General features: G+C 46.4%; 5 protein-coding genes across 5 annotated transcripts; 2 read left to right on the top strand and 3 right to left on the bottom strand.

Annotated features, from left to right (window-relative positions):
* Positions 1–406: 406 nt before the first annotated feature.
* Positions 407–4,658, bottom strand: CCR75_002885 (uncharacterized protein; the record flags this gene model as incomplete). Its single annotated transcript, XM_067960982.1, has 2 exons — positions 407–1,034; positions 1,101–4,658. 2 exons carry the CDS (start codon positions 4,656–4,658, stop codon positions 972–974), a joined length of 3,621 nt encoding a protein of 1,206 aa, XP_067818768.1. The 3' UTR covers positions 407–971.
* A 59-nt stretch (positions 4,659–4,717) lies between these two features.
* CCR75_002886 (uncharacterized protein) lies at positions 4,718–6,298 on the top strand (the record flags this gene model as incomplete). Its single annotated transcript, XM_067960983.1, has 8 exons — positions 4,718–4,723; positions 4,816–4,925; positions 4,995–5,231; positions 5,317–5,425; positions 5,492–5,721; positions 5,786–5,891; positions 5,956–5,990; positions 6,051–6,298. The coding sequence occupies 8 exons, from the start codon at positions 4,718–4,720 to the stop codon at positions 6,160–6,162; spliced, it is 945 nt and encodes a 314-aa protein (XP_067818771.1). The 3' UTR covers positions 6,163–6,298.
* On the bottom strand, positions 5,302–5,577 carry CCR75_002887 (uncharacterized protein; the record flags this gene model as incomplete). Its single annotated transcript, XM_067960984.1, has 1 exon — positions 5,302–5,577. One exon carries the CDS (start codon positions 5,575–5,577, stop codon positions 5,302–5,304), a length of 276 nt encoding a protein of 91 aa, XP_067818770.1.
* Positions 6,299–6,478: 180 nt separating the features above from the next.
* CCR75_002888 (uncharacterized protein) lies at positions 6,479–10,248 on the top strand. Its single transcript, XM_067960985.1, has 3 exons — positions 6,479–6,958; positions 7,028–7,204; positions 7,263–10,248. The coding sequence occupies exons 2-3, from the start codon at positions 7,054–7,056 to the stop codon at positions 8,747–8,749; spliced, it is 1,638 nt and encodes a 545-aa protein (XP_067819068.1). The 5' UTR covers positions 6,479–6,958; positions 7,028–7,053; the 3' UTR covers positions 8,750–10,248.
* CCR75_002889 (uncharacterized protein) lies at positions 8,905–10,268 on the bottom strand (the record flags this gene model as incomplete). The annotated part of the gene is made up of 2 exons (XM_067960986.1): positions 8,905–9,498; positions 9,540–10,268. The coding sequence occupies 2 exons, from the start codon at positions 10,266–10,268 to the stop codon at positions 8,905–8,907; spliced, it is 1,323 nt and encodes a 440-aa protein (XP_067819067.1).
* Positions 10,269–14,967: the final 4,699 nt, after the last annotated feature.

Below are 14,967 nucleotides of genomic sequence, written 5' to 3'. Positions count from 1 at the left end.
TTCCACATGATAGCATATGCTGTAAATTCATTCATCAATGTCAAGTTAATTATAAACTAATTTACTGTAGTGTAATTGCTAGCAAATCTTGCTAGAACTGTCAGCCTAGATAACACTACTTTAAAATCGAAAGCTTAAACACTAGCTGAATCAAAAATGGCTTGCCACATTTTGCTTCGTTATCGAAGTGGAGATTCCTTTTTATTGAATGTACGTGATGCAACAGTAAAGCGTGTTATAGTGTAATAGATATGGTGAGCCCGCAACGTCAATAATGCACCACAGTACCGGCTTAAAGCATTCCCATCGATTATTCCAGAAGGGCTGCTGGCTGAAGTGCACCTCTAGCAAGATTGGTTTCAATTTCTATACGTACAGTGACCTCATTTGTTACTTCAAAATTGCCACCCTTGTCCACCACTCCTGCAGTCGGCTGTAGCTAGAATAGTGTACCATTGTAAGCCATACTGACATTAATCAGAATCGCGACGCGGTGCCTAGGATTCAAGGCAACCTTAAACGACTATGTTTCCACCACAAATAATGGTATTGAGAGAGAGATACAACTTTCAAAGCCATTACTAGTCGCATCAATCCTCAGCCCGGAACAACGCGCAATTCCATTTTGAAACGCGAAAAACTCTTTTCAGGGAAAGAAACTCTGTAGATTAAGATATATTAAGCCAAACTGAAACTGCCGCTGACATCAGTCACCGATTGCTCTGGCTGCTCGAAAGTAACCCGCAGCCTGTGGATAACGGCGGCCGCTCTTGAAAAAATAAATAATTGCTTTGCAGATGCTATGAGCACAGATAGCACGAAACGATAAAATATAAAATAATAACCGAGTCCTGCAACCTGTCATCACAGCTAATAGTTGCATTAAGTCGATCAATCAGCTACTGTTAATCAGATGCCCAAAAGCGACTGCTGTAGCATTTCCAGACTCTCCAGATGCGAAGAAAAGCGTTTCATTTAGTGTAAAAGCAGTTGTAGTCAAGTCTGGTGCACAAATTCGACAGATGCGAATTTTGCTTCATGGAAAAAAACAGCAAGATATTAAAACATGTGGCAACAGAAAATGACAAGTCGTTGCATACCTGTAACAACGACCGCCGCAGTAATTGCTGCATAAACTCGCCTAACAGCGAGTCAAATTGGTTCTCTAGATCGTTCGTCATCCTCACAAACGGATTTTCCGCATCACCTTTACGTTCTGTCAGCGCACGCTTCACATTATTCGACATCTCCTTGATGCGCGTCCGTCGCATGTCAAAATGCGAAGCCTGCGTATGTTTTAGGACACCACCTTTCGTCTTGACGCCAAACAAACCCTTCTGACGCTGGTAACTTGCCAATGCGACTTCTGCCTCTTCACGAGCTTTCTTTTCAGCTCGTCGATCTCGCTCAGCTTCACGTTCGGCTTTTATGGTTTCCTCATCCATAAAGTAGGGCCGCGTGTGTCTTTCAATGCTATTTGCAAAGGTCATGCATACCATCATCAGTCTCGTAAGGACTCGCAGCAGATCTGGATCCGTTAGCAAACATTCTTTAAGACAAATGTCGAGGAATTCGCCCTGAAACTCTAAAATATCATCCACACTCTCTCCGCTAGCCAATTGTTGCTGGAAGTCGTGCCATCGTGGCGATATTACCTCAAACATCATGTAGTACACAAAGTTTTGCTGGAAATGTAGCATTCGCTGTCGTAAGCAAAACGACGGGCCTAGTGCAGCACGCAACGACAGCTCTTTAGTTGCCTGGTGGTTTAGCCACGCATCACACAGCTGACGCTCCACGTGCTTACAAAAAAAGATATGCCGAAAGATCATTTGATACTTGGTCAATGCGCCACAAGAAACAACAAGCGAAAGAGGCCATTTCACTTTATAGTCCAGCGTAAACGCATCAATAACTTTATATCCAGGATGGCCAATCGAAGACGACTCAAATGTGGTAAGAGAGTCTCTGGGGCCTTTTTGAGCGCGTTGATGAATTGCTTCCATGTGAGAAATGAGGTTGTGGGGCGACAGGAAACACTGTAAATCATCTTTGTAAGGGTCGGACGAGCAAGTGGACGTCTGAAGAGACAGATGGAGCAATGATTCGAGCCGAGGTAACGATAACTTGTCAGCGCGAAGCTTAAGCTCGACCTCTGCAACGTCCATAAAGTCAACAAAAAAGTCACCTTGGTCCATCAGAAAATAGTGTTTCAATGAAATAAGCCGAGTTTGTAAATCATTCTCACGCACAAATAGATCCAATAGCACTCGGCTTGCATAGCTATGTGCCTTGTCAATAAGCTCCTCGTAAACTAATTCACTCGATGAATAATGGATTTCACCTGCAAATGGACAATCGACCTGACGATTGCAAGTGCGAAAGACATTCAAATACTTTCCCGCCAACAGAATTTTCCGAGCAACTCGAGAAAGAAATAGCGGCACTTGCGATGCTCGAGTCGTGTATCGGTTCTGCCAATACGTCGAATATGGATTGTCTTGCACATCTTCTTTGCTCACCTGGTCATCTCGTTGTATCATAAATTCATCGTACGGATCGACTAAATCTCCGTGATAAATCCATCTTTCTACCATTTTTAAATAAGGAACACTAGCGTGCTCCATCAAAAACGAAAACACCATGCGTGCATTCGAGTCACCAGCCAATGACGACATAATTCGCTGAACCTTCGACAGCAGTGAGCCACCACCAATTGATGTTCGGCAGCCGTCCACTAACAAACTAAGCATCTCCAATGTCCTCAAGCTCGGTTGGACATTATACCAAAGTTGTTGAATCGTAAATGTTCCAGTGGCACTCCTAACTTGATGTTCTAATTGGCCAACCATGATTGTGTATTCCTTCATGAGCGTTTTCAGTGCTGCGCAAAGCGCATGGTTCACTTGCCCATATTCGTACCGAGCAAATTGTTCAATATAGACGGTCAATTTCAAGTAATACTCGCCCAAGGGTAAGCATCGTGATGCCAAGGCTAGGAGTGAAGGATCCATTCCAGGCTGATTCAGCCCAAATGTAAATGATAACGTTGACGTACCAGTTTTCATTCCACGCGTCTCGGTGGCCGATAATTGAATATAACGGCCTTCAACGCCCAAAAAAATGTATAACAAGTCGTCCATAATGATAGACTCTTGAACAGAAGGAGGGAAAGTAGATAATGGAGAAAGACTCAAATCACCATCACCCGCAGCGTAGGGTCGCTTTGATCGAGGCTGTAAAAGAGCTTTACCAGTTAGGTAAGAGCGCTCACGATTCCACTCTGGGTCAAAAGGCAGATTCGATTTCGTGATTTTCCAGACTTGCATGGTACCATAAGTATCGTCGTTTCTTGCGCAAAGAACGACTGGCGGGACGTGAAGATCAGCTAAAGTCTCAGCTTCGTATCGACTAGAGCGAGCGGAAAGATAAAGGTCGGCTGTATTCATCTTGAACATCACACTGTCACTCGTTAAAATTGCCTTTTGCTGCCCCCACAGTCTGCGAGCCGCATCCATAGACGCAAAGCTTTCCTGATTACTACACGAATAGTCCTCTTGACCTTCTACAATAGGATTCACGAGTCTCCACTTTTCATTATTCGAGATGACTGGCCCTTTCTTCAATAGCAGCGTCTGAGAATTGGGATCTACCGACAAAAATTGTCCTTTGCAGCTTCCACTGACACAGTAGAGCGACACAACATCCGAGTAATGAATTTCTCCGCAATCCGAGCGTAACGTCGTGTTTTGAAGCACAAAAATCTGATCTTCATCTCCATCCAAACCATCGCCGCTCACGTCAATTTGCACGCTCGAATTTAATGGTCGAACATTGTGCGCAATCCCTTCCAAACCACCTGTTGCTGCGTACTTGTCTGTCGGCCTTGGTGGAAGGTGAGACGATGTTAAAGGCTGCTGATTCGAGCTTCTGACAGCAGATATTCTGAGACATTGACGACTGCTTAATTGAAACCTAATTGGCGAATTGTAAAGGATTTCTGCTCCACAGCTTGAGATTTCTCGTGCATCTTGCTTGGGATCTTTAAAAACAGACTCTGCTTTGGAATAAGTACTGCTGCTGCTTGATACCACGTGGGAGGAGTGAGTTGCTGCATAGCTCGCTCCTGCATATTGAGACGACGGAAAGGGTGAAGGACTTCTAGGCTGAGCGCCAAGGAGACTATCAACACGACTTAACATGGCGCGGTGTGGCGACAAATGATTGCTTGATTGATGATTTTGCTGATCCAAGAGACGGCTGCCGCGTGGCGCGAGCTCAAAGCTGCCGTTAACACTGTGAAAGGAAGAGGATTGCGGCGAGCTGCGTGTACTACTACGATTAGTGGGCGTCGTGTTGCTTGTATTGGCTACGCTAGCTTGGTGCGCTGATGCATATATCGTGGCTTGACCAATAGACTGGCGCTGCTTTTCTACTTCCAATCGCGTTCGAGGTGACAGCGGATCGTCGGCCTTGAGCGCGGAGGAGTCCACTTGCAGCGATGGAGAGCAGGACGAGAGTCCATCGACCTGCAATTTGTTCATACTTGCATCACGGCCACTGGAGCGTATATACGCTGGTGTAACTGACTTAAAGGCCTGCATTTGACCACGAGGACCGCTTGAAGTCGGCGGTGGAGGCGGCGGAGGAGGCTCCATTTCGACACTATTCACATAAGTACGAAGCCGAACCAAGTCAAATATTAAACAACGTCGTCATGCGGGTGCGTGAGAGGGAGGTCCCTTCCTAGCGTTTCCATACTGTACTTGCTGGGCGAGTCAATGACTTAATGCATAACCTAATGCTGAATAATAGCTTCCGGTCTCCGCTGGGTTGGTACTGGGTATGATGCTCATGTGGCTAATTGGTGCCATCTTCACTCCTGCAGAGGAAAAAAGCGGTGTGTTCGCGCTCTCAATTGCCGAGTGAGTCATCTTTGTACGAACTTACGATGGCAAAAGCTCATTTTGTATCGTATGTGATACCGTTACTAGTGCGATTTTGCGCCACATACGGCCATGGGTTTACGTAACTGCAGGCTTTTACAATCCGTACCTTGTGCAGCTGTTGCTTGTGCTACCGCTGGCTTTCGGGTTAGCCAAGCGCGTGGAGCTAGCTCTTGGTGGCTTAAGTCTTCTGCGTCTACTTTTTTATGCCAACACGGCGGCGGCAATGGTGATATTTGGGAACCTTTTCGTGCTCTACATTATCTTCCGAGACCCTGTCTACCTGTAAGATGTGAAGTATATGTTTGCTGTACTGCATAAAGGAACTTCATCGATCTGACGGCTTCAATCTGTCTTATGTATAACTAAGCGAGACGAGATTTGCGGGGTTTTCGGGCGGGATTACGGCTTTGCTGGTGGCCTTCATGAAGCCCATGCCTTTTGCGACAACATTTTTATTGCCTGGCGTCCCACTTCGTGTACGTGTAAAAATCACTTGGTAAAAGTGCGTTGATCGTATGCTAACGAAGTTCTGAGTGGCAAAGTTGTACCCGCTCGTAGCATGCGTCATCTTTTGCCTCTCCACACTGGCTGGTGTGTTTTTTATCGCTGTTCCGGCTGTGAGTTCCATGCTTATAAGCGCTGGACCGTTTGCTATTCTTGGAGGCTACTTTGGGTGGTACTACCTCCGTTTCTTAAATAAAAATCGGGACCATACCGTTGGCGATGTATCGGATGAGTTTGCACTGGTTGTACTGCTGCCCGACTTCTGCACGTACGTAAAAACTATTTTGTCTGCAAGTAAAACAACTCATTCGATTTTTACTTGCTTATCAAAGACCTGTTGTGGGCCCACTCGCGAACTTTTGCTTTAGCGTGACCAAACTTTGTGGATTTTTTAATAACCGCGTCACTCACAAGCCCACAATGTTACCAATTCTCACAGTACGTCATCTGTCGGAATTCTCTTTCGAATATATGATCTGAAACGCTGTGATGAATAATATAGGAGATAAAAGATGACCCAATTGCTGAACGTCGAAAGTAAGAACATTGAGCTCATGAAGTTGTTTCCGGTTTTAAACAATTCTTTTGTTTGCTTAGGGCTCGTGCAATGAAGGCTCTGGACGAGAAATTGGCAAAGCTTGCTCACGCTAGAGACGATGAAGGGTCTTTGTCTATACTGTCTGTGAAAGTTCGCGATGACAAGGATTGACGATCTTGTGTTTGAAATAGATTGTCAAATTTAACAAAACATGCACAGTCTATATAAGACTTCCGTTAGGTTGACCGACATATTTGTATAATTAAAAAAAAAATTCTCGCTACACTTAATGCTGCGGGTGATGTTTCGGTCGTCTTTTACAGTTCTTATATGATTTTTTTTTAAGAAACCATTCTTAAAAAAATTTCATATAAGAACTGTAAAAGACGACCGAAACATCACCCGCTTGGTTTAATAATAATTAATGCTCCCACCGATTTTTCTATCCCATTTTTTAAAAAAAACAAATTAAAAAAGTTTAGAAATATTATTCAATGTTTAAGAGATTTATATTACGTGCTCAACTCCATGATTAGTGCCCTTTTAAAACAAATCTATTATTGATTGACAACACATGACCGTGGTCTCCTTGATAACCTACGTTTTAATAACCCAAATTAAGTCCTCGCTAAAGCATATTTCGATGGTAGAATACCTCCACAAAGCTCTGGGTCGATGCTACCGCCTATAAGGAAAGCTCCAGTGCTCCTTTATCCGATTCGCGTCTGAAATGTCAGTAAATCCGCTGGTTTTACCTGCACCTCGCCGCATTTAGGTGTCTACTGCAAATTTAACATCCGATAACACACTGATAACGACAGCACCTAGCTTCAGCCGCCGCGAACTTAAATACCGCTAAATCGCCATTGCACTTTGTCCTTAGAGGCCAGATCACCGCAGAATAATGAGCTGAAGCGCGCTTGTACTATTTCAACGCCGCCGCCAATCGCGCACATCCGATCCTATGGTTACCGAAATCAGCCTAAACTTGTGTATGTACACTAGTATTTCCACTGAACTTTTCCCTTTCTCACAGACATAGAGTCGTCTTTAGTCTGCGCCATGACTGTCTATAGCTGGGGTCGCGGCGAGGACGGACAGCTGGGACTCGGGGACACAAGCGACCAGCACCATCCCGTGACTATCGAAGCTCTCGTAGAGCGCCGCATTCTTCAAATTGCTTGCGGAAGCGGCCACACCGTCGTCCTCACGGGTGTGTTTCTCCGCAGCAATTTACCTCAGTGTAGCTCATGTAAAATTTCTGTGTATAGAAGACGGCGAAGTTTACACATGGGGTCGAGGTGACGACGGGCGATTAGGGCACGGAGACAATGGATGGAAGTTCGTTCCACGCCTGGTCGAGGAGCTGCGAGGTAAAAATATACGCCAAGTCACGTGCGGAAGCTATCATACAGCGGCCGTGACAGTCTCGGGCGATTTGTATACGTGGGGCGGTGGTATGTATGGCAAGCTGGGCCATGGCAACGAGACAGGACACTCGACTCCATTTCTAGTGGAGACACTTAAGGGCATGCAGGTGCGGCAAGTAGCTTGTGGCAGTCGACATACTGTCGTTTTGCTCGAGAACAAGGACGTCTACACGTGGGGAGATAGAGAGAACGGCGTTTCGGGTCACGGTGACACGGAAGGACATCAGTATTTGCCTTGTCCTGTAGAGGAACTTCGTGGCAAATTTATCGTTCAAATTTCAGCCTGTGGCTTCCACACGGCTGCTCTGAGCGAGTTTGGAGAGGTATTTACGTTTGGAGAGGGCAAATTTGGGCGTCTTGGACACAGCTCAGAACGAAATCAGCCTGTTGCACGTTTTGTGGAGGCATTGGCAGGAAAACGCGTGAAACAGGTCGCGTGCGGGGGCTTCCACACAGCCGCGGTCACCGAGACAGGAGAAGTATATACATGGGGTGGAGGCGAACATGGACAACTTGGACATGGCGACAAAGTGAATAAAACCGTTCCAACGCGTGTCGAGAGTCTTGCGGATAAATTAATAGTTCAGATTACCTGCGGTTGGAGTCATACGGCTGCGCTCACAGATACAGGCGAGGTGTATACTTGGGGCAATGGCGACCATGGCAAACTAGGCCATAATGACACGACCAAGGTTACATTGCCCAAAGTGGTCGACGTGCTGGAGGGAAAACGCGTCGTCAGCGTTGCGTCTTATAATGAGCATACAGTCGCGCTTGTAGACCCCGTGGCAATGCTCCGTGCCTCCATGCTGACTTCGTCGTACGTTGGAGACATGCGGCAGCTTATTGATAGCGCTGAGTTTTCAGACGTGACGTTTCTTGTGGAAGGTCGTGCGATCCATTCCCACCGTGCCATCTTAGCTGCTCGCAGTGACCACTTTCGCGCCATGTTTTCGTCAGGCATGCGGGAGTCTCATGAGCTGGAAATACCATTGATGCATACTCGCGTGCCAGTTTTCCTTGCTTTACTGGAGTATATCTACGTGGACTCGATTAATGTGGGCGCTGAGATGGCATTGGAATTATATGCTGCTGCTGATTTGTATACGCTTGATCGCCTCAAGGGCCTTTGCGAAATATATGTTCAAAAAAGTATCAACGTTGAGAATGCAGCCGCGCTTTTCCAGTCTGCGGACGATCTGCACTCGTATCGACTGCGCGAGATATGCCTTTCGTTTATGGTGCAGAACTTTGACTTGGTCACAAAATCCGATGGATTCGCGAGTCTTTCCCGTGACCTCATATTAGAGGTGTTGCAAAACCGGTAAAATGTACAAACAAGGGCTGAAACGAGGAGGATGAAGCCAGCAATTCAATGTGGTTCTAATGAAGTCTTAAATACCTCCTCCCAGCCCACTTTAATGTAAAGGAAAAATGTATAATCATTCTATTGAGTTTCACCTTGTCGTTGACGACTGCCCTCTTACGCGTCGTCAGTCGCAATCTGATTCGTAATTTTCTGAAAGTTCCAGTCGTGTACCTCGATGCGCTTGCCGACATCTTCTAAATTCTTCGTTACGACGCCTAGCCAAAACTCGGTCAGCCGAAGCTCAGCTTCAACTGATAAATACTTCATCTCGGCTCGATTGTAATCACTGTTGCTTTTTAAATAAGCACGATAACTTTCACGCTTGGCTTCATGCCATTTATCAACGATTGGGTTCACTGCTGGCCGTGGAGGCATCAACGTCGACGTAGTAAGGGCGCTTCGTGGAGATAAAGCAGGAACTTGGTCAAGATCCGTGACGGATTTGGCTGGCGTAATTAAGCCATTTGGAGCCTGAGAAGGAAGAGCAAGACTATTGCGATGAGAGGGACTGCGACTGGGCAAGTGGTTCTGGCTTCTTTCACGAGAATCGATAAGGTTATCGTGGTTTGCTCTCCTAGATAGGCTTTTTTCGTCGTCATTATTACTTTCAATCGCTGGCGTAATGGAAACCATCTCCACATCGTGTTTGGTATGAGCAGATTCTTCAACCTTTGGCTGACAAGGAACTTGTGCTGACAGAGTCGATGTCTGCCTGGCTGTTAAAGGATGAAAATTAATTCGTTTTTCACTTGGGCTTCGAGAGCGATAATGTGATGAATCTGTACGTGAAATTGCATCTTCATCTTGGCGCTGGTAAGAATTTGATCGCGATCGTCTGGAACTACGACTCCGACTCTGCTGACGCACACTGGCACTGTCGTGATGGTCCTGTGCGTTGCGTCCATGTGGACTCGAGTAATTCTTAGAATGACTGGGACTATGTCGACGGGTGCTGGTGCTTCGGCGAAAACTAGGACTGTAGCTGGGGCTGCGCCAACGTGGGTTCGATTTCCTTTCACGCGAACTTGAACTACAGCGACGATAACCTCGATTGTTTTGGTGCCACGAATGCTTCTTGTAACTGCGTTGGCTGGGGCTGTGCACGCGATTGTGAGAGTAATTAGGACGTGGGCTGTCGTATTTACGACGAATGGACTCACGACGACTATAATTGACACTTCTACTTCTACTGCGCTTACTCGTGCGGTTTCGAGCGCTGCCACTGACCCTACTGGAGCCTTGGTTCGGGGGATACTCGCTAGGGCTGCGACTACGCCGCTGCTCGGTCTGCGCTTTATATATTTTTCTGCTACGATGTGCTCGGTCGGCAGTGCTTCGGCTTCTGCTGCGACTGTTTTGATAATTGTAGCGTCTGCGGTCGCGCTCGGGGCTGTGGCGGCGTCGCGCACGGCTTTCGCTGCGGCGTGAGGAACTGCGTCGATCCATCGTTCTTTAATGGAGTGGTGTGGAATCTTCATTAAGTCGTCGTTTATCGACAATTTTAAATTTCTTACAAAATTGTAAGTTCATTCCTTCTGCATTTCAGCAGCACTCTAACGGGCAGCCTTTGCTAGTACTGATAACAGTACTAGTCAACCTACACTGATTACAGTGAAGGTGACTTCACGTACACGACGTGGAGAACTAAAGGTAAGTTCTATAGAGAAAAAGTAAAGCTGTATTAATAAATAAAGTTTGGCTTTCGAATAGAGTAAAAGTAAAGCTGTTATAATAAAAAAGTTTGTAATGGGGCACACATTGGTTGGAGAACCGTTGATGTGGTACATTTACTCTATGCGTAAAATACCCTTTTATCCTATTTTAAAATAGTTAATTACTTAAATCCCATTTATTATGGGTAACAAATGTAATCGCCGCCGGATATAAATCTGGCGGCCGAAATCTAGCGAAAGCTAAGGCTCATAGTGAATATAGATTCACTCCGCTTAGTGCGGACGAGCGTCTCAAAGAGATAGCGGGTCATAGCTTGGCCATCTGGATCTCAGTGACCCGGCGAGGACGCCGGAGGAGATCGCTGCTCGCGACGCTCTTCATAAGCGATACCTAATGCCAAAAGTTATGACGCAAGGTCAGTATCTGACGCGTCTACGTCATCAAGCCCGTGGGGCTTCGGTGACCTCAATGAGAAAAAGTCTGATCGTTTTGTTTCCAAACGAAACAAGAAGTGAAAAGCGAAGTCTCATTTGGGAACTGGGTCCATCAAACCCGCCGCGTCCGCAATATTTGGAATATCATATAGCCTGCGAGTGTGGCTAATGTTCGTTTGGGACGGAAACTTCGCTTCGATTTCGCCAAGCTTGAGGCCAAAGGCCAGTTACGTTCGGCCTTTTTATGCCACAAAACGAAGAAAGGTCTAGTTGATATTTCAGTGCTTCGGTTGACCGTGCAACCATGGATCGAAGCAGCACTGAGGGTACACATCCTCCTAATCCCACTTCTAGTGGTGGGAAGCGTCGTTTGACGCGAGTTGACCCTGAGCTGAGCGCTCAAAAACGTCAACGGCGTACGGGCGAAGAGGTACCTCAAACTCCCAAGAGTTTTCAGAAGAGGGGTACCCCAGCCACTTTACCAGATACTAATATTGGCCCTTACAACGACGTCGCTTTGAAAGTTTCTCCACGTGAAATTGAAGGTTTCCTCGCGCATCAAGCAGCGCGGGAGGGGGGGCGAAATCTCGACGGAAGCGTTTGATGCTTTAAAGCAAGAGGTGCAACTTCTTTGTGAGAGCCTTGCTCGGGTTGAGAGCTTTTATGAGGTGGTTCAGAACCGTCTTTCGATGCTGGAACGTCGCAAAAACTCGTTTAAAGGGCCAGCTGGACTTCCTGGGGAGGATGCAGCAATCTGCGGCACGACCGCCTGTCTCGGCGGAAGCACCTTTTAAGTCCACATGGGAAGGGTCCCGATATGGCTTAAGCAAGCCAACGTCAAACATTGGGTGTTTACGCAGCCTGCTAGGAAGGTTAAGCGTGTAAGCTAGGCCTTTCTTGGCCACGACTGAAATGGTCCATAAAAGCGCGGGCGCGATTTGGTCTTGAAGACCGCGGAAACCAAGTTAGTAGGTAGATTTTAAGCGTTTCATAAAACTGGTCTCCGACCACATAAGAATTAATACAGCTTCTGCCTTTGGCATCTGCTTGTTCTTTTTGTTTGTCTTGGCTATCAGCGATCGTGTCACGTACATGCCTTAAGACACGTCGCGAAAAACTCGCTTACTTGTTTCCGAACGGTAACAGGGCTGATATCAGCAAGCCTATCGGCTTATTCTCCCCCACCAAGCCCTGAGCCATGCAGTGGTATCGATGATGGAACGCGTAGGTGGGTGAGACCGTGGACATAGAACGGAGTGTAGCCTGTAGAGGCATGGACAGTTTATTAAACGCAAATCCCACCACTGGGAGCATTGAGCTCCAGCGCTTTGGTGTTTGAGCACACACACTGCGTAAAACGTCTTCAATGAAGCGATTGACACGTTCAGTGTGACCATCCGTTTGTGGATAGTCCGCGATGGACATGTCTAATCTGGTGCCATGCACTCGGAAACTTGATTTCCAGAATTTACCCGTGAAACGGGGGTCCCGATCCAAGACAATTGCTACTGGCAACCGTGTTGTCGAAACACGCGATCGATGAACAGCCTTGCAGTACCTTCACCATCACTGGTATCCGGCACAGCCGCTAAGTGAGCCATTTAATTCAATCGGTCAACAAATAAAGACTACTATGCCAGAGTTACCGGCCGAATCTTTCGGTAGACCGAAAACAAAATCCATGCTAATGGACTCCTAACACCCTATGGGTACGGGCAAATTTGCCAGTGGCGCAGCAGCATGTGCGGAGGGTTTTACCAATTGGCAAGTTTCGCATGTGCGAACGTACGTGCTGAGCCATTTATAAAGTTTGGGCCACCAATAAATCTGGCATACAGAGCCGTAGGTATTTTCTCTACCGAGATGACCACCAAGGCTAGTATCGTGTGCCTCATAGAGGATTCGGGTACTTCAAATCCTCATCATGAGGTACAATGACGCGCGGACGATCCGCAGCGTCCGTGCAATAAAGCAACAGGTCGTTATCGATAGAAAATCGATGTAATCTTGCACGCAAACGTGCCGACAACTTAAAACCCGATTCAGAGCTCTTTAGAGCTTGTAGCAGAGCTACACACTGTTCATCCTTGGCGTAAGCCGAACGGATTCATTCAGTAATAAGCGACAAGATAGTCGTTAAATGAGAGAGCTCATAAATCGGTCTGCGTGATAACGCATCGGCCAAAGCATTCTGCTTGCCAGGCTTATACTTCCACCTCGAAGTTGTATTTGGCGAAAACGGATAGCCATCGAGCCATCCTCTGTGCGAGATGGGGCGACTTAGTCGCAGTGCGTAATGACGCGTGATCTGTATATCACAAACGGCTTAGAGCCGAGCGGATAAACTCTAAATTTGACGAGAGCATACTTCATAGAAAGTAACTTTTTGTCATGAACCGGGTAGTTCTTTTCCGCAGCTTTAAGCTGTCTAGATTCGAACGCATAAACACGTCACGCCCATCAGCATCTGTTTGTTATAGAGCACTGCCATTGGCAAAATCCGATGCGTCACAGACGACACTGTAAGGCCAATTTGGCTTCGGCAGTGCTAGAATCGAGGCATGGATACGACTATCCTTAACTGCTTGAAAAGCATTATCTTCTGTGCTATTCCAGCACCATTACGTATCCTTTTTAGGAGATTAGATAATGGCCTAGCCATATCAGCGTAATTTTTGCTATATTTGTGTAACTTATTGGCGAGACCCAACCACTTACGCAAATCCTTTTGGTTTTTAGGGACCGGCCAATCTACTATGGCTTTTACCTTAGCGGGGTCATCTCTAAGGCCTCGCTTCCCAATGAAACATCCTAAAAAATGGGATTTCTTCTGCGCCAAAAATGTATGTAGATGCATTGGCATACAATTTATTTGTGCGCATACACTCGAGCACTGCTCGCCTATGGTCAAAATGGTTTTTCATATCCGACCGACTCTGCTCCGCACGACTATGGACAAAAATGTCATCAAAGTAAGTCGGAGCATAACCTCGATGAGGGCGAACAGTTGAGTCTCTAGACGATTAAATGTTGCCGCGGCGTTGAAAAGCCCTTGCGGCATAACCAACCACTCCCATTTCATTCAGCTTGTGGTGCTAACCGCTGTTAGCGGGATATCGCTAGCTCGCATGAGCAGTCGGTAATAACCATCGACTAAGGCAAGAGTGCTGTACTTGTACATCCCACCATATTGTTTTGAAGAATATCCTTTCTAGGAATGTTTTTTTGCTGGCATAGTGGCAGCATTAAGCTTATTATACGCATTTACAATGCGCCATTTAGCATTTGGTTTTCTTAAACGAAATGGCCGTGTCGAATAAGGAGATTTGCTCTCTCGTACCATTCCACCTCGTGCCTAGCATGAAAGAAATCGTCAATAACGCCACACTGTTCCCTTGGTAAAGACCACTGCGTCTGACACAATATTTCGTTCCCGGAACAAGGCCAATTTCATGACGGAGACCTATATCCGGAGGTAAAACAGATGGTGGATTGGTACATACCACATCTTGGAATTCCTTAATCAAGGAATAAAATGGATCCGTATGATCTTTAAGGATCGATGACCGACTCCGCGCACAAAGTGCAGCCTTTGTGTCATCCAGGACAGCTTCGTCCAGAAGTGACAATGAGTATAACTAAATCGTTAGTTAAATGACCATCATCTCAAAAAGTCGCCAGCCATTAAGGCTAGACCGCACTCATCAATCGACATTTCGTTTAACTCTAAAAGAGCACGTAACGAAAAGATTGCCGCAAGCTAGTGTTATCGGTTACACCATTAACAAGTGCGTGTAATTGCTCACTCGTACACTTTGAGAAGGTATAAACGCTTCGCGTTTGCCCTGTCTTGGAGTAGAGACACTACGTTTCTTATAGGCCGGGACATTCACGTCCCCGAATCTTTTAGCCTGTATTGATTCTACATCAGGCATGGTGTCTAATTCGACATCCGACAAGGAATTAGGTAACTCAACTTCCTTATCCAGCATACGTTTACGTGTCGTTTCACGTGCATTACAAGGGTTTGACCCTTAAGGTCCTGGCGAACCGCCAATAGTGTCACTAT

Source organism: Bremia lactucae, linkage group LG10, assembly GCF_004359215.1.
Source record: "Bremia lactucae strain SF5 linkage group LG10, whole genome shotgun sequence".
Classification (NCBI taxonomy): Eukaryota; Oomycota; class Peronosporomycetes; order Peronosporales; family Peronosporaceae; genus Bremia; species Bremia lactucae.
The sequence above is the reverse complement of the archived record's forward strand: the minus strand, read 5'-3'. Positions and strand labels throughout refer to the sequence as shown.

Coding starts and splice junctions, on each gene's coding strand:
- CCR75_002888 (XM_067960985.1), top strand. CDS start 7,054: ATGACTGTCTATAGCTGGGGTCGCGGCGAGGACGGACAGCTGGGACTC. Junction 7,205..7,262: donor CCACACCGTCGTCCTCACGG/GTGTGTTTCTCC, acceptor TTCTGTGTATAG/AAGACGGCGAAGTTTACACA.